This window comes from Lissotriton vulgaris, chromosome 1_1 (genome assembly GCF_964263255.1).
Source record: "Lissotriton vulgaris chromosome 1_1, aLisVul1.2, whole genome shotgun sequence".
Lineage (NCBI taxonomy): Eukaryota > Metazoa > Chordata > Amphibia > Caudata > Salamandridae > Lissotriton > Lissotriton vulgaris.
This window is the reverse complement of record NC_141685.1, coordinates 1,806,952,224-1,806,976,537: the sequence shown is the minus strand read 5'-3', so window position 1 is coordinate 1,806,976,537 and position 24,314 is coordinate 1,806,952,224. Positions and strand designations below refer to the sequence as shown.

Genomic DNA, 24,314 nt, shown 5'->3' with positions numbered 1-24,314 from the left:
GCGAACATGGATATACAGTTTGTGGCTGACAACTGTATGGCAGTGGCTCGGTATGTGACATCTTACATCACCAAAAAAGAAAAGACCGAACTGAAGGATATGTGGGAGGACATTTCCCATGAAAAGAGCCTCAGCAAGAAGTTGTACAGTTTCAGTCTGAAGATGTTGTCGCATCGAGAAATTGGAGCTTACGAATGTTCTGATCGATTGTCTTCAGCAAGTCTCTATGCCAAATCCAGGAGTCTCGTTTGGGCGAGTCTTGGTCTTGCTGCAAAGCGAAATCGAGTTCTAAAACCTGTTCGGGAAATTGAGTATTTGGCAGTAAAGGAACCAAACAGTACCGACATTTTGAAGACCAACATGTTGGATACATATTATCCAAATCGAAGCAGTCACCTTGAGAATGTTTGTCTATATGAGGTTCTCCAAAATTATATATTCAAGAGGAACATCAAAGAAGATATTGAGAAAGGAGTGTATGCTGTAATTGGAAGTGAGGGATGCCTGGTCAAGCAAAGAAAATGCCAATTAGTAAACCATCGAAAATTAAGTGGCGAATCTCCAGAAAAAAAGGAGTTTTTCTATTTAGCACTTTTGCAACTTTTCAAGCCTTGGCGTGCAGAAGAGGAACTGCTTGGAGATTTCCTCTGTTACGAAGACTCTTTCAATGCAGCCAAGGAGTCCATAGAATGTCCTGCTTTTTCTAAATATCAAGAAATGCTAACTTTGGAAATTGAGCAGGAAGCAACGATTGCAGCCGAGATTGCCAGAGACAGTTCTCAGGACAGTCAGAGTTCTGTTTCATTGAGTCAAGATCCACTTGGAGGACCTATTATCGAAAATGAAGCTGCCACTGCTATGAATGAAGTAGAAAGAGCCATGGCACATGCTCAGGAGGATTCAGTTAACTTACAAGACTTGGAAAAACAACTCAACGTTGAGCAGAGGAAAATATATGATGAAGTTACCAAGGAAATTGAGCACGGATTAAGTCATGAGAAGAAAGAGTGCTCGTGTACGTTGTTGAAGCCTGTCCGACTGTACGTGAGTGGAGAAGCGGGAACTGGAAAAAGTTTCCTCATTAAAGCAATCTCTTGTTATTTGCAGGAAAGGACTGAGTCATCGCTGTCTTGTGTTGTCACCGCTCCTACTGGACTGGCAGCACATAATATTAAAGGTATTACTTTGCATCGTCTATTGATGCTGCCGGTGGAGCATGACAACAAATTACAATACAACAAGTTATCTGGAGATGCTTGCTGGGAAGTTTCAAGAGTCTTGAGGAAAATGAAACTACTTATCATTGACGAAGTAAGCATGGTTTCCAATGTCATGCTTGCCTTTGTGCATTTGAGAATGCAAGAAGTACTTAAAACTGAATATGATGTCTTATTTGGTGGGAAACACATTATTGTTTTCGGAGATCTTCTACAGCTGACACCAGTAAAAGGTCAACCTGTGTTCAAAATACTCACGCATGAAGATACCAGGAAGTGCCTAGGGAGCATTGGCAACGTCAATATATGGTTAAACTTCAATTATGCAGAACTGCATCAAAATATGCGTCAGGCAAAGGATGAAGATTACAAGAATATTCTACAAGATATTAGAATTGGAAAAGTGACCGAGTATGGGAAAGAAGCTTTAAATGCACGGTTACTGTCAAATTTGTATCCCAAACAAGAGATTGTGCCTGAGAATATTTTTCAGAAAATTACTGAGAAGAAATCCGGGATATGTCTCATGCCAACTCTTGCAGAATGTGCCATCTTCAACAACAAAATGTTGAATTTAGAAAAGCAAGAGATTGTGAAACTTGAAGCTATCGACAAATTAGAGCATATGGGATCAACAATTATTTTGTCAGATAATTTGAAATCAAAATTGGATTCATTAGAGAAGACTATATCTAAGACAGCGGGTTTTGAAAAGACTCTGAATGTGTGTTTAAATTGCCGAATCATTTTGAGACGGAATTTACATGTAGAAAGAGGTCTGGTAAATGGATCAATGGGTAATGTTGTTGATTTTGAGAAATACAGAAATAGAGATGGAATAGAATTTTTACGAATTAAATTTGATGGCATTGAGGAAGTACAGAAAATTGCTCGTTGTTCTGCTAGGTTTTTGCTTGTTAAAGACTTATATGTTCGCCGTAAACAGTTTCCTGTTTGCTTGGCATATGCGGTGACAATCCATAAATCGCAAGGTTTAAGTGTAGACTGTGCATTGGTGAATATTGGAAGTTCAGTGTTCAAGGAGGGTATGGCATATGTGGCATTGTCGCGAGTTAGAACTTTATCAGGATTGTACTTGATTGACTGTGATGTCACAAACATTTGTGCGGATCTAGATTGTGTTAAGGAATACAATAGGTTAAGAAGAGAGTATGCGCCACATTTGCCTCAATATCCTTTGTTTGAGAAACGTGTGGTAGGCCGGAAACGTAGAAATAGTAGTAATAGTAGGGAGGTTGTTGCAAAAAGACTAAAAGTCAATGAACCGAAAGTTGTTAGCAGAAAGAAAGTGGATTCTGTTGAAGATGTTGTCGGTTTTCAATTTGAAAACAGTTCTGGTGTCAACTGCTATGCAAATGTAGTGGTTAATGTTCTCTTTTCACTAGAGAGTTTAAAAGAACAGATTCTGTTGAATTCTGAACAAATTTTATGCTGTTTGTTGAATTCTGTTTTCGAGAAATGTAGCACTGATCGAACAAAAGTAGAAAGTGTGTCTGAAGTTCGTTATCTGTTAGATGAATGTTCAGGTCAAACAGACTTCTCTGAAAATAATCAGCAAGATTGTCAGGAGTTTTTAATGTATATGCTTGATATATTGCAAGTTGAGGGTGTAGATGTAGATCACCTGTTTGGGCTTTCTTATCAATGGCAGCATGACTGCGAGAACTGTATGGTATCAAGTACTACTAGTGTAGACTCAGAAAGATTTATATATTTAACTTTGCCAGACAGTAAATCAGTCTCCTTTAATAAGCTAGTAAATGCAGCGGATCACAACATGGAGTGTAGCCAATGTAAATGTGATATGATGTCAACATTATTTATACGTAGATATGGCCAGTATGTCATTTTAATGATGCAACGATGTAGGCCTGATGGAACAAAATTGTCAACTTTAATAAAACATTTTGTGGCTTCTCAGCTGTCAATATCAGGGAGGACTTTTGTTACTGTAGCAATTATCTATCACGATGGTTCATCAACTACATCAGGACATTATACAGCTTACTTAAAGTCTGGAAACGGCTGGTCATTCTGTAATGATTCTGTTGTAACGTTCAAAAAAAAATTGCCGTTTGACCTTAAAAATTCTTACCTGGTGTTTTTAAAACCAAAATTTTAAGTAGAGGGAATGTAAGTCTGCAATGCTGTCTCGATTAAAAATTCAACTATATAAACCTGATGCAAGTAAGTCTGCTTCATAGTAAGCAGTATCAGTGTCATAGGAAAAGGAGAACATGAGTGACAAAGAAGAGTAAGATATTAGTAGTCCAGGATTGTGAAAATAATCTCAAATATTTTATTTTTGAAAGTTGCGAAAATAGAAAATGTCGGGATTTGATTGGAAGAATTACAAGATTTGCGAATCGCGGCAACATGATTTGGCCTAGTGGAAACATGTGATATAATGAGAGAAGTTTTTTTTCTATGTAACATATTTCACGTATCGATGGAGGTTTTCTTTCAGAAAGTGGCGGGCTGAAAATATTTAAAGCACAACAGAGTGGATGCTGTTTATAGGAGATCGTTTGACGTCATTGAAAGTAAGTTAATTTTAAGAAGTTTTGAAAACAGATTTCTTAGGTTGTATGGGTTTTTTAAACACAGTCATTTTGATTGTGTTTTTTTTTCCCTGCTGTTACATGATGAATACCTTCAAGTCACTGATTTAAGTGAAATTTGATACATTCTGAGAACAGCAAAAATAAACCATTTAACATGTATAATTAATGTTATGCTTTTTGTCCTTATGATATACATTTAGAAATGTGTGGTACATATGGGTAAGCTGAGTTCTGTAAATATCAATTTTAATGCTTAGAGTGCTGTACTTCTGGGTAGTGTTTTTTTTTTTATAAAAAAAAGAGGCCTCACCTCAAAGAAAGCTCTTGAAAGCACACATCTTATTTGCATCCTAAAACAATCATTTACAATGTTAGACACAATTTTATTATGGCTTTACATCTTTTTTGCGCTGCTATTGCATCACTATTGTGAGACATTAGCAGTGCAAGAAAAACATCATGTTCCAAAATAGGCCTCAGTTCAGCAACATCAAGATACAGTTTCTTTTGAATATATATGTTTAGGATTGTGTAGGTGACGTAGAGAAGCAGAGACTTCTGTAAATGTCAAAGTTGTTGAAAAACTGTTTGGTTTTGAACCTTTTCCCTTGTCTTTTCTAATTTTTAAATACATGTTTTAATATTTTTTGAAATGTTTGTTCTTTGTTTTACAGATTGAAAGTATGAAAAAATATTTAAAAAAGGTAACAAGAATTATAAGGTAAATATTTTCCACTCTTTTTACCCGCAATGCACTGCTGATGATGTCACTGACACTATCTCTCATTTACTCTCTCTAGCTGTCTTTCTTTTTACATTATTCTCTGATTACTTCCCTTATACTAACTCTTCTTTTTTTTAAAAAAATATTTTTTTAGTTCGCTTAAAGTTCGCGAACCGGTCAGCGAACTTGAAGCGAACCAAAAGAAATAGAGCTTGCCAGAGTGATAAACATTCTAGCAATTTTGTTTGAAAGGGGAGGTAGTTCTGAAAAGAACTGTTTTTTTTTGTTTTTGTTGTTTTATATTTTTTTTTTATTTTTTGAACATTTTTTGATTTTTTTGTATTTTTAGAACTGTTTTATGTTTTTTTTGTTTTTTTTATGGAGGGGAGACAACAAAAAACAGGCTTTCAAAACGGCTCAACTGGAGCAAAAAAAAGAAAATTACTTTTTGGGTGCATTAGGGCATTTATGATTTTCATATGCAATGTTCATGAGGTTGACACTCATGTTGCCATATGATAGCATTTCACCACAGTAAACACAAGATAACTTTATGTGCTGGAAGTTAGGTTGGATGTTGGGCACAGTCTCTTGTGCCTCTCTTCCCGTCAAAGACAATGTGGATGTCGATCTTGCTACAGGAGTTGCCGTCGGATTGTCTACAAGATCCCTTAATTCAGCCCGGCTGTAGTTATTGGGATGCCACCTGCTCATGTGACGGTGCATTGTATAGTTCCCCATACTGTACTTCTTTTCTGTGCCTCTCGACAATCTGTGATCACAGATGAGGCAGGTGGCATATTTTGCATTCACTTTCTTTGTTCCAGGAGGGATGGTGAAAAACTGCCATATGAAACTGGATTTTCGTTTGGAAACCCGGGGCAACTCATCAACAAATTGTTGTTCCTCTGTCTCCTCTTCTTCTTCTTCCTCATCTTCCTCCTCTCTGTTAGTCATAATTTGTGTAGGTGGTCCTCTCTTCTTATGAGGAGGTGGAGGTGGTGGTGGGGGTGCACCAGCTGCAGCAAGAATGGAAGCCATTGTGGATCTTCAGATAAATGGTCTTTCTCTCACCAAGATGAAAGTCAGAGTGAGGAAATAAGGAGGGATTTACATGATTTGGGGAAAACAAAAGTTCTGAGCCAATGAAAAGTGTTATTTTTAGGTCACATGACCTAGTCATACATCATTTGGAAACCAAAAGTGAAATGAACCAATGAGAAGTTTGATAAACAAGTCACATGACCTGTTCCGCTTACGTTACGCGGCGCGCGCCGCGTCCCAGATCGCTTCTGGACCGCGGTCCGGAGCACTTCCGGGAGCGCTAACGCGACGCGTCATTAGACGCATTACGCGATAACGTGATATGTCGCGCTTCCGCGACGCGTCACTGTTCCGCTAACGTAACGTTGACCGGTTCGCGGACTAGATCGCGGCATCAAGATGAGCTAACGGAAAGCTTCCCGGTTCGCGAACTAGAAGCGAAGAAAAAAATATTTTAAAAAAATTATCAATAAATATCTATATATATTTTGGGATTTAAAGAATAATACATTTTACAGCTACAGATGTTAGCTTTTAAAAAACCAATGAAATTCACTGAAAAAACCATAGGTTATAGACCATATATAGTTAGAAATTTACATTTAAAAAACCATTGAAATTCAATGAAAAAACCATAGGTTATAGACCATATATAGTTAGGAATTCGCATTTACAAAACCTTATTTTACTCGCACAAAACCATTGAAATTCCATATATAGTTAGTTGCACTAACTATATATCGCGCACCCGCAATCCACTGCTGATGATGTCACATATTACATCATTCATGACATGGTCAGTGACATCACTGATGACATCACTGATGACATCTCAAATGACATGACTGATGACAACATCCAGTGACTGTATGTTTCTGTAAAGTTAAAATATCTCTTACATATTGAAGAATGAGTGGATGTATAAGTGTCTGGATGAAGGATTTAGTAGGTGCATGACTGACTGTATGAGTGAGCTATTAAATGTGTCTCACTGAGTGCATGGGTTAGTGACTAAACTGTCTTAATTTGTGCATCATTATGTCTGTTGTTCTGTAAACTGTTGCATGTGTTGATAAGTAGCTATATGAGTAACTATATGGGTTATTGATTGGTTGCCCAAGTATTTGTATGGGAGACTGTGTGTGTTTGTGGGTGGCTGGGAGGTGTATGACTCTGTGCATAGATGTGTGAGCAGTTGATTCACTAGATGTATGGTTTCAAAAGTGCATGTGGAAACAACTGTATGGGCGGTTGACTGTGTGCATGAGTGTATTGGTGAGTGAATGGATATCTCAGTGCTACATGTCAAAGTAAGTACATATGTAAAGCACAGTACATGTGAGAGTTGACATATATAAATAACTGTGCATAAGAGCCAGTGAATGTGTGAGTGGCTGTATGGATCATTGTGAACTTGTATCAGGGATTGTATAAGAGAGTAAATATGTGTTAGTATATGTTTGAATAAGTAAAGTTTGTCTAACTGTATAGTTGAGGAAATGGAGGTGTGATTGATTCTTTGCATGACTGACTAGGTGTGTGAGTAACTCCATGGATGAGTGACAGTCTGTGAGTGTCTGTTTACACTGATTGTATCTAAGGTTATATTAGAGTCTGAAGAGGTTCATCGTATTATCACATGAATGATATCATCAGTGATATGATCAGTAATGTCAAATGAGATGTCATCAGTGATGTTATCAGTGATGTCATTTGAGATGTCATCAGTGATGTCATCAGTGATGTCACTGACCATGTCATGAATGATGTAATATGTGACATCATCAGCAGTGGATTGCGGGTGCGCGATATATAGTTAGTGCAACTAACTATATATGGAATTTCAATGGTTTTGTGCGAGTAAAATAAGGTTTTGTAAATGCGAATTCCTAACTATATATGGTCTATAACCTATGGTTTTTTCATTGAATATATATATATATATATCACACAGTTCCAGTTTCCCAAAATTGAAGGACCACCAGGAAGATTCGTTGGAAAACGCTCGGTTTTAATTTCATGGCTGGCTTGTGGCATGTTCACAGGAAACCTCACACATTGTTCATACTGCCAGACGCGTTTCGGGAGAAAACCTGCTCCCTTCTTCTGTGGCACAATGTACTCCGCACCAGAACCGACTTTGTAATTGATAGTCACGCCCCTGGGCGGGGGCGCAGCCACTCCTGCGGCATCATGGACTTTGTAGTTTGTTCACCGAGTGGTTTGTTCAGTTCAAGTGCCCTTAGGTACCAAAATTAAAGTCCTTTAGTGGGTAGTGAGAGTGACCAGGGAACTGTGTGATGTTTAAACGGCCGTCCCGGTCGTGAAGTGACCCCCCAGTTCATGGATCCGAGTCGGCACCACTGGGTGCGCGATGACAGCGGATGGAAGGCGCTTGAGCACGATTCCAGGTAGTGCTCACGCGAACGCTTTTTTCATGGCGATGAAGCAGAGTGACAAGTCCCTGGTCACTCTCACTACCCACTAAAGGACTTTAATTTTGGTACCTAAGGGCACTTGAACTGAACAAACCACTCGGTGAACAAACTATAAAGTCCATGATGCCGCAGGAGTGGCTGCGCCCCCGCCCAGGGGCGTGACTATCAATTACAAAGTCGGTTCTGGTGCGGAGTACATTGTGCCACAGAAGAAGGGAGCAGGTTTTCTCCTGAAACGCGTCTGGCAGTATGAACAATGTGTGAGGTTTCCTGTGAACATGCCACAAGCCAGCCATGAAATTAAAACCGAGCGTTTTCCAACGAATCTTCCTGGTGGTCCTTCAATTTTGGGAAACTGGAACTGTGATTGGTATATATATATATATATATATATATATATATATATATATATATATATATATATATATATATATATATATATATATATATATATATATATATATATATATATATATATATATATATATATATATATATATATATATATATATATATATATATATATATATATATATATATATATATATATATATATATATATATATATATATATATATATATATATATATATATATATATATATATATATATATATATATATATATATATATATATATATATATATATATATATATATATATATATATATATATATATATATATATATATATATATATATATACACCAAACGCTCACTTCCATCAAAATGAGCCCGACACACCAGGAAAATTCAAAACTGGATTTATTTCAGAGAGTCTCAGCAGCGCCTGGTTGCAGGTATTTAGAAACGCTGTGGCAGACGCGTTTCAGCATTGGCTTTCTTCAGTGCCTCGTTTCTTTTGCAGATCTCACACCACGGGCTTTGCATCTTTACAGAATGGTTCCTTAGCCACTCCCATGGCGAGATTGTTATCAGGTGCGCTGCGGGTTCTCGCGCTGGCCTGGGTCCCGTTGCATTCTGGTGAATGTAGTGCAATCTGGTAACCCATACTGTGAAGGGTATTACCAAACACCCAGTGGCATTATCACAGCTTCTTTCACCTTCGGCTTCAGGTCCCAGGAGAACAGTTTGTAGCTTGAAGCCAGTTGTTTTCCCCAGTAAGCAAACTACATCGCTCTCTCCCCAAAATCGACGATGACGCACAGTGGCTTTGTCTCCGCTTGGGGGGGGTGACACGCTGTACCTTCCAAGTACGTAGTCCACAGAGTTGCTGGTTGGCTGTGTCACTCCAGACCGAGAGGGGGTGTCGGTGACCAAGATCCAGCTACTTGGTCCATATAAGAACACCAAACGCTCACTTCCATCAAAATGAGCCCGACACACCAGGAAAATTCAAAACTGGATTTATTTCAGAGAGTCTCAGCAGCGCGTGGTTGCAGGTATTTAGAAACGCTGTGGCAGACGCGTTTCAGCATTGGCTTTCTTCAGTGCCTCGTTTCCTTTGCAGATCTCACACCACGGGCTTTGCATCTTTACAGAATGGTTCCCTAGCCACTCCCACGGCGAGATTGTTATCAGGTGCGCTGCGGGTTCTTGCGCTGGCCTGGGTCCCGTTGCATTCTGGTGAATGTATATATATATATATATATCTCTTCAGTACTTAGATGAGTCCCTGGCACCAGAGAAGCAGATCCTGATGACCTCCGAAGGAGGAGGAGGACGCTAAGAGCTACAAAAGCGGAGAAGATTGAAGAGATTCCAACTTGGCACAGGTCGACCTGACCTGTCTGGCGTTCGTCATCTCCTCTGCATCAAAGAAGTCCCATCAGCAGCCGTTGAGACTCCAAAACCTTGGGAGGACTGCCTGCCTTCAATAAAGACCAAGAACTCCCATGAACATCAGACCTGTTCAAAAGAACTCCTAAAGAAGAGATCCTGAGGCCTCTGGAACCGCCAAACCCAGACACCTGAAGCAACCACTGCACTCGTTGCCTCCTGCCGGAGCTGAAATGGGCCAACAAGGTTCATCAGTCCTCCAGAGCCAGAGTCCATCGTGGGTTCACCTCTCCTGGACTCCGTGAGGTCGCCAGCAGTTTCTGCACATCGACCCCTCTGGACCACGAGTGCTCCGGTAAGAAAATCCCAATGCCTAAAGACACCCCTGCACCCGACACCCCCTGGGCATTGGATAAGAGACCAAAAGTGTCCCCTGGAACCCAAGAATCGCAAGGCCTGAGCCAACTTGGTGGTTCAGCCGGACTGGCTTCTTAGCCAGAGCATTCAGTCACTTTCTGCAGTGACCGATCTCCATTACAAGCTATTGGACACCCAACGCTGATTTGCATCCTGCACCCGGCCACCCTCATACCGTAGGTGATGTACTGTTAGTACTGCCTTGGACCTTGCTCTCCACTCACCTTAACTCCTGAAGTCAAAATACTGTACCTGTTTTTCAAACTTGCTTGTCCTTCCATAAGATATCATTGCAGAACTCTGAAATTACACTGTGTCCACTTTTAAAAAAAACCAATTTATATTTGAAAAGTACTTAACTGAATTATTTTTCTCTGATGCCTACACCTACATAAACATGTTTGCTATTTTTATAAATTGGTGTGGATCTCCTTCTTGAGTCATGTTGTCATTTTTAAATTATTGTGTGCATTTTACAAATGTCTTGCACTCCTCTGTATTAAGCAGAAGACTGCTCGACCACACTATCCCCTAATAGAGCACTTGGGGATTGCATAGTCCATGTCTACTAGCCCCTGGACTCTTTACACGGTATAGCACATAATTGATTTATCACACAAAGAGCCAACTTTCTACAATCATCCACAACGCTACGCATCTACCAAAGTACTTTACAACTAGCTAAGTCATTGCCCACGTCCATGCCCCTAACCAAGTTGCAAACCCCAATCAGCTATGTGTGTTCATCAGTTGCTGTCCTTATATATTCTGATTGCAATGCACTGATGTATGAGGCATACGTTCTTTCACTCTTGGTAGTGACAATGAAGAAATTAAGAGTCGTGCACAGGACACTAAACCTATAATTGTATTGCAGGCTCGGAGCTTATTTTTGTAACTCCCTAACCAAAGAATTCTTATTGCATTGCTGTATTCATGTTTATTGGTAAACTTCAATAAACAAATTTTACAACAAAAAAATATTGTCAGAGCAGCCCATCACTAAGCGAATAATGGTCACAATGTGCAAGGAATGTCTTACTAATGCCAGGGAAAGGGTATTGGTGCAAAAGATGGCCACAATAGGTATCACTTGCAGTGTACTAATACAATCCATGGCTTGGTGGATAAATTAAAAATTATAAAGATTTCTCAAAATGCAGGTCGAAAACATCACAGGTAGAGAGATCTCGCTGGCTCAGTGCAAATATGTGTGTGCCCATTGTTAGTTTCAGACGGCACACAGACCAGGAACTCTGAAAATAGTATCACTAGGTACTAAAAGCTCAGCCGAAATAGTAATGAGTATATGAGAACTGATTTAAATGTTGATATAACAAAAAGGCTATCAGTTCCTTCCCGAAGCTCAAGTAAATTCAGAGGACAGAATATGCCACATTAAAAACGTCTGACCGATAAGGCATGGCCTTCCAATCATTTCATACAAAGTCTGAGAAGCGTGAAAGAAGAGGAGGAAAGAAGAGACCTCGATGAGTTATCAGATTGAACTATCATTCAATGAATTTGGAGGATGTGCTGAAGATGGAACATTGGATGAATCTGTACATTAAAGGAGACAAAAGCCTTAATGGGAAACAAATGCAGAGCTTTAAGGACCTGCGTAGTCTGGCAAAATTGGGGTGTAGCCACCACCAAGCAGCAGCTTCATGTTGAATAGACTAGCAGTCAATTAGAGTTAACTTAATGTCTACATAGAAGCTGTTAAAGCAGTGCAGGTTTGAGCCACAAAGTGCCAAAATAATATCTCGTCAGCTAGACTTAGAGAGGAAGAGGAGAATAAGAAAACTTTTCTTAGATAGGGGGTACACGAAGAAGTAACTGCCATGACCGGACTGTCTATCAGTAAGAAGATATGAAATTAACCCTAGGTCTTTTCAACTGTACCTAACGGTGTGGTGCAAGGGCCAAAATAAAAGGCCAGATGAAATGTGTGTCAGAAAATGGAAATGCCAATTGTTGATAAGAAGCTCTGTTTTGACCGTGTTCAACTTGAGCCAGTGGGTGCCAACGCCTTCTCTGAGTGCAAAAAGAGAGCAATAGAAAAGGCAGAGCTGTAAATATCTAAATAATTAGGAGGAAGTCAATTTTGAGATCCCTATGGCTCTGAAGCCCTGTAAATTCAACACCTGTGCCAGACAAGGTCCCTCCAGCGGGGGCGGGGGTTTCGAGTGTGAGTTTGCAGTCATATCCGGTCCATCTCAGTGCTGCTCTCCAGACCGAGCACATCACCTGGGTCACCTGCGGTATAGAGGCAGGAATGGAGACCCCATATAGGAGCCGTCATATAGTTCAAGTTCAGGAGGGAATACTCGCCCTGATATGCGGGCGCGGGCCCCTCCCCCCTCCTCCCCCATCCCCCCCAACACCAGAACCATCCATTCATTTATGGGCGCCCAGTTATAGCGGACATCGGCAAAGGGAGGCCGCATCAAAGACCGAGTGAACGCACTCACCAAAAGCTACTCTTGGTGGTTTACCAGCCAAAATGAATCTGCGCTCCATGGCTGCCAAGGCCTTGAACCAGGCCTGTGGCGGGGATAAAGCTAAAGAACATATAGGAGCCTCGGAAAGATTAACGTTTTAAAAAGGGCTATCCTGCCCATAAGGTTAAGGGGGAGCTTGTCCCATCATATCATATTCTCCTGAATCCTCAGAGAACCAAGATTAAGGCTCCAGGTGCGGCCCAGTTCCCAGGAAATATAAATCCCAAGATATTGGAAGGTAAGGCGATGTATCGGGAATGGGGGGTGCCAACGTTCATCTTGGCTGTCTCTTCTCAGCACCAGGAGGGCCTTATCCCAGCTGAACTTCAGTCCAGAGGCCACCAGGTGAGCTTCCAGGATTTGAAGGAAAAGCGGCCCATTTCAGCCGGTCTGGACAAAAAGAGTTTTACTTCATTGGTGTAGAGGGTTATTGGGTCCTCCATTGTTAGACGCCAATCTAATCCCCAGAATTGGGAATCTCACCGGATCCAAGCCGGATCCAAGCCGCTAGGGGTTCAATGACCAGAGCAAACAAGGGGAAGAGGTGTGGAGGAGGTGTGGGGAGAGAGGGGACAGCCCTGTCTGGGCCACCGTCCGATGGGCAACCGATGGGCAACAGGTGAGATAATATCCCACTAATACGTACCCGGGCCTGTGGAAGAGCATGTAGGATCTTAACGTATGCTCGGAAACTGGCCCAAATCCTTCCTCAGTGAGAGTCTCCTCTACGAAAGAACAATTGATTGACAGCGTCAAAAGCCTTATCGAAGTCTATGAGTAGTAGGGCTGCCTGTACACCTAGTGCTTTAATGTAGTCCAGGGCCAGGCTCTGAAATGTAATGTGGCGGCGGCGTGGGATAAAGCCACATTGGTCCGGGTGTACTGGAAAGGGAATGATCTGTAGTAGCTGGTTAGCTAGAAGCTTTGCATACAGTTTAACCTCTGTGTTAATGAGGAAAATGGGCCTGCGCAGCAGAAAAACATTGTAGTGACAACCCAGCTTGGGTAGGATGATATGCATTGCCACATTCATATGAGGGTTGGTATTAGCCTTGATGTATAAATCTAGAATAAATCTAGAATGGGTGGCAGAATGTCTGACCACAGCTTGCAATAGTATTCAATTGGGTAGCCGTCTGACCTGTGTGTCTTCCCGGCATTCAGATCTGCAAAGACATTTCCAATTTCCTCAAGTGTGATCACCTGCTCTAATTCTGTCCTATCTGCCACGGCTAGTTGGGCATTGGGATATCCGCGACCAGTGGGTAAGCCGATTTGTGCTCTGGGCAGGCCTAGGCCGGGTATAATGTTACATAGATGCAAGTAAACACTGCCACAATCCCTAGGAGTCTTCAACGATCTGCCCAGCCTCATTCCTGATATGGGGCATTATCCTTGCTTCTGTGGCTAGCCAATTGTGAGAAAGTGCCTCTTTTTGCATGGCTAGTCCCCACTTTTTGCCTGATTTTGATGTGGTTTCGATTGTAGAGCACAGGGTCCCTGCCATCCAGGTCTCCTGTGCCATTGCTTATTCCCTATTGGTACTTCTACCCCCTGTAAGTCCCCAGTAAGTGGCACCCTGTGTACCTAGAGCCTGGGAGCTGAAGATGGTCCCCAAGGACCCCCCTCACTGGGATCATGTCACTGCCCTTTCAGCTTGCATGCCCCTGGGAGGGAGAAAACAACAAAGTTGATACGGCTTGCTGCCCGGGTGCCATGCCAGCCAGCACTGCCTGAAGGTATAGGTAAGTCACCCCTCTAGCAGGCCTCACAGCGCTAAAGCAGGGTGCACTGTACCACAGGTGAGGACATATCTGCATGAGCAGATATGCCCCTACAATATTGGGGTCCAACCTTTAATATTTCAAGTGCCAGTGAAGCTATAGAGAGTACATGGGCTGGAAACTCGACAACTCGAGTTCTGCAGCACCATGATGGCTTCACTGAAAACAGGAGTGTTTGGTACCAAACTACTACTCTCAATCATTCCAAATTGATGCCAGTGTGTGATTTATCGTACCATGTACCCAGAGGGCACCTCCGAGATGCCCCCTGAAAACCTACCAACCCTGGTGTCGTCTCTGACCGGCTGTAGGCAGCCAGCCACCACCAGACATGTTTCTGTACCCCTCGGGGAGAGAGTACCTGCTCTCTGGGACAAGAAATAATGCACATCCTCAGCAGAGGTGTCACTCCTCCTGCCCCAGGATGGGCCAGTGTCTGGAGAGGGAAGCTTCAAAGGCCTGCCGTCTTAGTAATGCGACCCCCAGACTCTGCTGCTAGCAGCAGATGGCGGCCCCTGGTTTACACCCCCACTCTACGCAGGAAACCAGAGGGAAAATTAAGGAGACTAGGAGATGTGCCAACCTCTGTTAACTCCACCCCTAAGGTGGGAAGGTGAGGTGAAGCACATCTTTTGGTCCCCACAGGAGGGTTGCATAATTAAGGGTGTAGTCACCCCAGGAAAGGTGCCCATTGGCCCCATCTGCTACTCCTCTGAAACGCCTCTAGATCTAGCATTTAGGTGGCTCCCCCAAACCTAGAAACCAGATTCGTAACGACCTTAGAAGCAAGACAACCCTACAGAGAAGACTGAAGACGATGACTGCCTTCGCCCAAACCCTACCAGCTTGTTTACAGCATATGCGAACTTGCGAGCTGTCTACCAGCCAGCGACCTCTGAAAACCCTGGGAGGACTCTGCCTTCGAAAAAGACTCCAATCTGCCATGGACAGTGTAAGAAAGTGGCTCTGTATATACTGGACCAAAGGAAGGTACAGGGTGCACAGAGTCCACAGTATGGCAGAGGCTAAAGTTAGACATAACCTTAACTCTCTAAAGTGGTAGCTTGGTCGAGCAGTAAGGCAGTATCAGAGGACAGTGTAAAGCATTTGTTCTACACAGTCAGCAAATGGTCTCACACACACAAAAACTGAACTCTAGGCCCATTGTTTTATATATAAAAATATATAGTTGTTTTATTTTACAACCACGGTAGGTGGATTCAGCCCTGATGCATTTCCTGTACACAGTTGAAAGAAATCGTTTTTGTTACACAGGCATATTTTAAGGAATAGTTGTGAGTTTCGAAAATCGACACTTCGAGGAATTTCTGGTAAAAAACAGACAATGGATTCCTATGGAGGAAAATTGAGTTAGCAGTAACAGTTAGCAATAGCAGTTATAATTACTTTTCAGGTTCAGTGCTGGGCTCAAAGGTACAGCACTGGGATCTCTCCTGATAACAGGTGAGTAATTTAGTTTTCCTTGATCGGCTGATTTTTTGTGAATATTTTAAAGTTCCAAAACTTTCAAGTGAAACCCCGCCAATGTTACCCTATGGAGAAAATCAAGTTATCGGTCTTTGGGCAAGTACTCGGCTGGCAGAGTTAAGGTTCTGGGGGTAGACTCAGGGGTCTCCCAAGGTCAGGTAAGTACAGTTGTTACACCCTCACAGCACAGGGGCAGCCGGGTGCAGAGTGAGTAGGCCCAATGTTATACTACAGAGGATAGGGGGCCTTTGGTTGGTGGCTGCCAGCAGGCGGACCATGCGGCTGTGTCAGCTGAGCTCCTGGTCACTTACACAGGGCAAGTGGGAAGTAGGATAGGGTAGTTGCTGCACTTCCAGTGGCACACAGCGGCTGGGGGCAGGGTGCTTTTGGGCACCCAATGCTATTCAATGGGAAAGCTGGAAGTTCAACAAAGGCTGCAGGCTCAGGGACGGAGATTTTTCAGGTGCGACCACCACTTCGAGAGGTAAGTTGGGATCTTGGAGGATAGGTAGACACTCAGGAGTTGGGCACAGGGGGCCATGGGGCGCATGGTGCAGATGTGTCTTTTGACGTCAGGAAATCTTACCCTCTGCTGGTCGCGGTTGGACGGGTCCCTTGTTGTGAGGCTGCAGGCATCGTCGGGATCGTCGAGGAGGGTCCTTGGGTGCTGGATTCTTAGTCACAATCGCCGGGGGGAGCTCCTTGTGATCTTTGACCACTCAGGCACGGGCCGGGTTGGTGCAGAATGTGCTGGATTCGCGGTTTCCTGGGTGGCACCAGGGGTTGTTGCTGTTTGAGCACAACCACTGCTCATGGGAGTCCCAGTCCCAAGGCAGGCAGGTCCTCCGGGGTTTTCGAGGTTGCTGTTCGCAGGAGACAACAGGGTTTTAGCAGGATCAGGTTCAAGGATCAACAGGCCGGTAGGGCTGGGGCCAAGTCAGTTGGTGTTGTCCTTTTGTTAGCAGCTGCACGGCAGGTCTTCTTTCTTCTTCTTCTTGTTCTTCTGGTTTCAAAATCGGGATCTGAGGAAGGAAGGTTTAGGGTGCCCCTAAACACTAAATTGGGTTTTGGTCTCAACACAGTTTTAGGGAAGGAACACAGGCCCTGGGTACCCGATTGGCAGGAACCCAGGGCACACTGACTCAAAGTACATCAGCAATTCAGCAAAAAGTGGGGGCATACCATGCATGAATGATGACACTTTCTCAGAGACAGCATACCTGTCCAGAAGAAACTGACTCCAAGGGCTCCGGATCCAGCCCACTCTGCACCCAACGGCCATGCCTGAGTGGCTCACCTGTGCAGTGAAGTCTTCCCAGCAATCCAGACCTCATGTCCCGCACTGGCTGACCTCTCCTGATCTCCACAGGGGGTGCCTGCAGTGTGAATCTAGAGGCTCCCCCTGACCGCGACCAGCTACGGTAAGAAGACTCCGACGTTGATGTATGTTTGGTGCTGCTTTGTAGCCCCCACTGTGCTTGTGCTAACTCCAAAGCTTGGCCCCTGCAACCGATTTGCCTACCTGAAAGCAGTGTGGCTCCAGGCACCCCCAGTCTCCATTGAAAAGCATTGAGCTGAACTCAGATTTTGACCCCTGCACCCGGCGCCACTGGTGGTGCAGTTTTGGTCCTCACCTGACCCTTAATGACTTTTGGGTCTGAAGACAGGAATTGTTAGTGCATTACTTACTTGTTTAACTGCGATATTGTTTTTCCCTTAGGATAAGACTGGACTGTGCTGAAAGATTTTAAAGTGTCGGTTTTGCAAGGTGAAAAGTATTTTTATTTAAAAACACACTTACCTTATTGTGAAGATCTTGGTCTTAGAATACAATTAAAATAAAGTATAATTTTCTAAACTTCATCTGTATCACCTTGAGTCATGTGTCCATGATTGATCACTGTTGTGCAATAAATGTCTTACACTCCTCTGGTTAGTCCTAAGGCTGCTTGCCCACACTACCACTAATAGAGAACTTTGGTTTTACATTAAGCCCTGTACACTTTTGGGGAACGGTATCACCACCAAGTGGCATTTTCATATACAGAGCCAGCCACACCAATGGAGGAGCTTGCTCGATTTGCTTGATTTGTGGCCCACCATTCACCCCACCAGCCCCCCCCCCGACTCGTACAAACCACGATTGGAAGCCATCCTACATTTCCAAGCACACCCTGCGCAGCGCTATTCTATGTATAGTTAACTGGCATGAGTGCCTTTGAATCCACCCGTTCCCGTATCGAGGCTTCTAGCTATGTAATTCGGATCTGTTTTTTCTGTTATATCCAGCTAACAGAGTGAGAGATACCTCTCAATGAGGCCTTGTATACCTCCCAGAGGAACCCTGCCGAGTCTACCATGCCTTTATTTAAGTCTAGGAAGTCTTTCAATTCGGCGGCCAGGCATTCTGCAAACTGTTTGTCAACTAGGAGTCTTCCATTGAGATGCCACGCCAGGTGGTCCGATATCCCGCGGGGAGTATATGCAACCCTGAGTCTGCAACAGGTCAGAGGTCAGGAGAGACAGACAGTCTATGAGAGACAGCGGACCATGCGCTGTTGAACCAGGAGTGTATTCCTGTTTCCCAGGGCTCCATAAGCTGCAGGAGTCGCTGAGTCCCAATCCAGTTGACCATTCTGCTAAACCATTCCCCTGCCTCTGGGGTCCTCTCTGGTGTCTGTGCCAGTCCAGCTGTCCCATTGCATCATTGAAATCCTCCTCCACAATAACCACCCGAGAGGCATGGCAACTATCAGCTCTCTGAGGGTTGTCAGGGAAGATTGGTGTGTGGCAGGTGGGGCATATACACTTATTATATTGTACAAAGTGCCTTCAAAAGAGCCCTTCAGGATCATATACCGGCCATGATCATCCTGTGTAAATCTTGTCACCACCAGGGGTAATATTCGGTGTAAGAGGGTAGCCACATCGCGGGATCCAAAGTGTATACCCCATGGTACATCCTATCATTGCCTTTAAGGGCCAGAAAGTGGCAATTGTGTCCCTGTAGGGGAGTTTCCTGGAGACGGAGGACCTGGGATTCATCCTAGACTCCTCCCTCACGATGACCAAGCAAGTCAACGCCATCTCATCCTCATGCTTAAACACCCTATGCATGCTCCGAAAGATCTTCCAGTGGATCCCTACCGAAACCATCCGTCTGGACTAAGGGAACACCCTCTAAGCAGGAACCACAGACAAACTTCAGGAAAGGCTCCAACGCATACAGAACGCATCCGCACGACTCATCCTAGACATCCCTCGCCACATACACATATCTGCCCACCTGAGAGAATTGCACTGGCTTCCTGTCAGCAAAAGGATCACCTTCAGGCTCCTCAGCCACGCACACAAAGCGCTCCACAACACGGGCCCCGAACACCTCAACAGCCGCCTCACGTTCCACACCCCAACCCGCCAGCTCCGCACCGCCAGCCTCGCCCTCGTACCACGGATTTGCAGAACCACACCTGGAGGAAGATCATTCTCTTACCTGGCTGCCAAGACATGGAACTCCCAACCCACCCACCTACGGCTGACCCAGGACCATCTCACCTTCAGGAAACACCTCAAGACCTGGCTTTTCGAGCAGTAGCAGCATCCCCCCCCCCTCCCTCCACCCCCCCACTCCCCTCAGCGCATTGAGAACCTCACGGGTGAGTAGCGCTCTCTATAAATGTATTTATTGATAGGGTTGTGTCTTTGTGCAAGCTGAAGATAACACCCCACCCCCTTCATACAATCTAACAGACCGTTAACATTCCAGGTCATGACCAATTGTGTCCCCATGGTGGCGGTGGTGATACATTATAATTAGGGCTCCCGGTTTTATGGTATTTATTTTTTTGCCATTTCCATCTGTATTTATCCATATTTATTTTTGGGACATTTTTTCTGTATTTATCCACATTTATTTTTGCCACAAGCAAAATACGACGGTACAGCTAGTATCTTTCCACATTTATTTAAAGTGACACTGCACACATGCGCTCGGTTGTTATTGGTCAACACTATACATTCATCTGAAAACTTTGCCATTTGCAGAATGTCCCAAATATGCTCAAAAGTGCTATCACAAGCCATTTGTCTCAGAGCCTTGAAGTTTGTCATATGCAGAGTGCCACATCCTCTCCCCCATTAAACACCATACTGCCCCACTGAGAGAAACTCACACTGCCTTCAGCTCCAACCAAATTGTGCCCCACCAGCGTTAAAGCGGTCCTTGGCCATTACTATGAGGATTGATGCTTTGTGTGTGCAGAAGAGAACAAGCATTTGCAATGCAAACGGTCTCGCATTTACGCTAGTTTAAGCTATTGGCATTGTAAAGGACAATGCCTTTTATTTATCTGTTTTAAAAACCAAAACATAAATAAAAGGCATTGTCATTTACAATGCCAATAGCTCAAACTCAAGTAAATGCGAGACCTATTGCATTGCAAATGCTTGTTTTTTTAAGTGAGTGCTTGAAGTAGGAGGACAGAAAAAATACGCAACAAAGAAAAAACAGTGAAAACACTTGTTTCATTGCAAACAAAGTTTTACTGCCTATTACACCAATTGTTTGCAAATGGTGACAAGTTCCATTTAGCCCTGTGGCTCCAGCCACTTAAACCGGAGATGTGAAATGGAAACCATCAACAGACCCAAGGAGTAAAAGCAATGTTACAAGGTCTAATAACCGTTATCAAGCACTTTTTCAGGTTTAGCGTACTGTGTGGCAAACACTCAGCAAGCTGTGGAGTCCCCGCATCTTTCAAGAAGCTCAATGGGTTTGTTGTTTCAGAGCAGCAAGGCAGGTGCCTGCAGCAATATAAGACAGGTGTTTCTCTCTTGGGTTATCACATCTGGCACAGCATTCTCTTCAGACTCAACACGTTTACAACAACATTGGATCTGATCTTTGTACATCCCAAGTGGCTCTCATACCATTGTCTCCCAGACAATACAATCTGAATGTATGTGTTCTGATAAACTAAAAACATGCATATTGAAGTTTCAATTTTGTGAAATCCTTACCTCCTGGAAAAGACTGCTTGACACCGAAGCGGAAACCAAATCATGCCGCAGTCTTCTCAGGTGTAGGAGTTTCTCCCTGTAGTCATGGACAGTTGCAGGGACAAGCTCTGCTTGCAGTAATATTGTAAACACAGACTGACGCTCCTCTGCCCCCTCACTCTTAAAAACACAAGAGAGTTCTGTCAAAAGCAGCATCTGTATGAATACAATATCTAAACCAGGTAATGAACAACGACGTACAAACCCTACAATTTCTATAATGGATTTAAAAAGCTACTCAAATGAAATCTTATAATGTGTACCTCACTCTCAATATTCACAATGACCAAAAAAATGTCCCAATTGCTTCATACGTCAGAGACAACTTTACCTTCTTTGCAACTCTGTCCCAGGATGGCTAAGGAATGAACAAAAGAGGAGTGTGTGCAGGAAAAAATGGCAGAATAGTATAACTATGATTTACCAAATATTTTACATTCCTGAATGATTCTTAAAATGCTATGGCACTTAATCGAATCCTGGAGTTGATGTTTACATGATAAACAAAAAGTACTGATAGTATAACTGCAAAAATATGAGAGCCAACTCCACTGGACTCCTACATATAACACCTCGCTCTTGAAAACATAGGGGGCAGATGAACCTGGGCAGGCCTGTTGGCTGCTCCTTGGCAGGTACTCCGGCCTAGCGAAGGGGCAAACTATACGTCTGGAATACTGCATCTTACTTCTTCCTACCCCCAGGACATAAATCATAATCTCTAACCTGCGATTAGGAAAAGTTGTGTAACAAAGTTAAAGTGCTCATGTAGTGCTCTTGTGTAAAGCATTCTGAAGCCCATTGAGCTGTGTCCGTGCTTTATAAAACTCCAAAATAAGTAGGTGTTTTAAAATCCTAAATACAAATAAATTAGCATGCTTTTTAGAAAACATAGTCCAGATCTTCATCCCCGACCCCACAAATAATTAAAAAAAAGTCAGCAGTGCCCTTCTTACTCAAACCCATTATATTTATTGAACTAACAGTACTAGTCTCGGAAAGGATGAGAGTATACATCTCTCAGGCTCTAGGAGATATTCTGTTGTGGTTATTCCATATTTACATAAAATATGAACAAAATCCTTGGCTTCGACTCTTGCCTTTCTTTTTCACTTTAAGTGACTTATCAGCCAAAGTAGCTCCCGTGGGACTCAAACTAAGCTACTGATTTAATAATTCTACGTATGCTGAGTAGCTGTTTACCTAGCAAACAGTTGATATTCCCATTTTTGCTTTGTTTGCGCAGATTAAAGTGCAAGACAAGCATTTGGCAAGTCACAATAAAAACACTGATATCCAAAGCAAACTTCTAAAAGTAAATTTCAAATAATTTAAGTTCCTAGTCTTTCAAGCAACCAGTGGAATTTCCCCCTCCAGTAAGGCTGGTCTCCAACTCTTGTAGATAGAGCGCAGAAACTTTTCACAGTCTTTGTTGGCAGGACTATTTGCTTTCACCTGCCAGCTGCTGGTGCGTCAGACTATTTTACTCAACGTGATGATGCAGACGTCTTCCTTGAATGTACGTTAGGGCCTCTTTCAACAATGGAACTACGTGTGACATCTATATTGTTTCGTGAACAGATTACTAGCTATACCAAACAAACGAGAGAAAATCACAGAGGCTTCTCCACAGCACGGGTCACTGGTTTGTTATGTGGGATCGAAAATGTCTTTCCAGTGCTGATGCAATGTATATTTAGTTGCAGAAATGATACGTAATAAGATTTGAAAATACTGCAGACCATAAGCAATCGTTATCAATCATCATGCCAACGGTAGATCATCATAAAATGCAACAAACCTCTAGATTTGCAGGAAGTTGAACTTCAAAATGGTTTAGAATTCTTATGGCCAGAAGCCGTACCTGGAAGAAAGATGAAACCAAATTCAGTGAAGTGTGATTATCACACTCAAACAAATCAACAGCTGCACATTCAGTAAGAAAGCGTCAATTTGCCTTGCCTTAGACCAGCAGAATCAGAGCTTTTCTTAAATACTTGGCCAATTAAGACGCAATGAATGATGGGAGAATGGAAACAGCTTGTGTCAGTTCAGGTCTCAGGTGAAAGGTAGCAGAAGAAAGCCTAGCCAAAGTAATATTCCCTCTCAAGCTTGTTTTTGGTCACTTTCAGGTGACTTCACTTCATTATTATTCAAACAATACTAAGAGGAGCTCCTAATGGCTGATCTCAATAGCTTGAGAATAGTGCATGTTTTAGGAAATGTGTCAATTTTCTGGTGGAATTGGTGCACTGTTGTTTGTAAAGCAGCACTCCAAGTATGTCACTAGGGGCCAGATGTAAGACCGTTTTCTGTGGTTGCAAACGGGAAATCGGCCTGTTTGCGAAGGCAAAATAGGTCTGTTCTATGTACAAACCCTACTTTGCGAGTCGGTAACAAATTACCCAGTCCCAAAAAGGGTTTGCAACTCGCTTGTGTTAGACCTAGCATATCTTGGCGTGATTACCCGACTTTTTGCCTCTGTCTCCTTTGCTGTTAAATGCTTTGGGTACTTTTCCACTGCTGATCAGTGTCAAAGTGCAAGTGTTCCCTATGTAAAGTTGTGAGAAAGTGAGTTTCTGTTGCTGTACCCCCCACTTTCTGCCTGATACCTGATGCACTTTTCCTTGGTGTGCCCTGGGTCCTTGCCAAACCGGTACCAAGGGCCTGTGTTCCTTCCCTAAAAACCGTACTAAAGCCTAAACCCAATTTGCATCTCTGGCAAAATGTCAACCCCTAGTAAATGGTACCCTAGGTACCCAAGCATTGTGACCAGAGAAGACCCCTAAAGGCTGCAGCACTTATTGTGCCACCCTTAGGGGCCCTGTACCCTGACACACACACACTGCCCTTGCAGGTTGAGTGTCCTGGTGCAGAACTAAACGAAGAGTCGTTATGGCATACATCAGCCACCCCTCTAGCTGGGTGCCCTATGCCAGTAATGCGGGCACAGGTGCCTGAGCCCTGTGCCCTTACAATACCCAGGGCCATTCCTGGGCACTGTAAGTGCAGTGATGCAATTAAGAGTTTATGGTGCTGGGAGGTTGTCATTACGAACTCGACAGCATCATAATGACTACCCTGAAGGCTGACAAGTTTGATATCAAACTTCTCAGCACATTAAACCCACACTGATGCCTGTGTGGGATTTAATGTAAAATGCACTACAGGAGGCATCTTAGAGATGCCCCCTGAAACCTAACCTACAATCCACGTCTTGTCTGAGAGGCTGCCATACAGCAAACATGATGTTGGACCCCTGGGTGGAGAGCCCTGCTCTCCTGGGCCTGCAACAAAGCACATCCTGGGACGAGGTG

At 43.3% G+C, this 24,314-nt stretch overlaps 1 protein-coding gene across 1 annotated transcript in view; it reads right to left on the bottom strand.

Annotated features, from left to right (window-relative positions):
* UTP20 (UTP20 small subunit processome component) overlaps positions 1-24,314 on the bottom strand; it is a 1,022,377-nt gene that overhangs the window by 777,715 nt on the left and 220,348 nt on the right. The window contains exons 17-18 of the mRNA XM_086919130.1: positions 22,799-22,861; positions 20,959-21,117 (exon numbers count right to left, since the gene is read on the bottom strand). Coding sequence (XP_086775256.1) covers positions 20,959-21,117; positions 22,799-22,861 — 222 coding nt within the window. The remainder of the gene's footprint in view (positions 1-20,958; positions 21,118-22,798; positions 22,862-24,314) is intronic.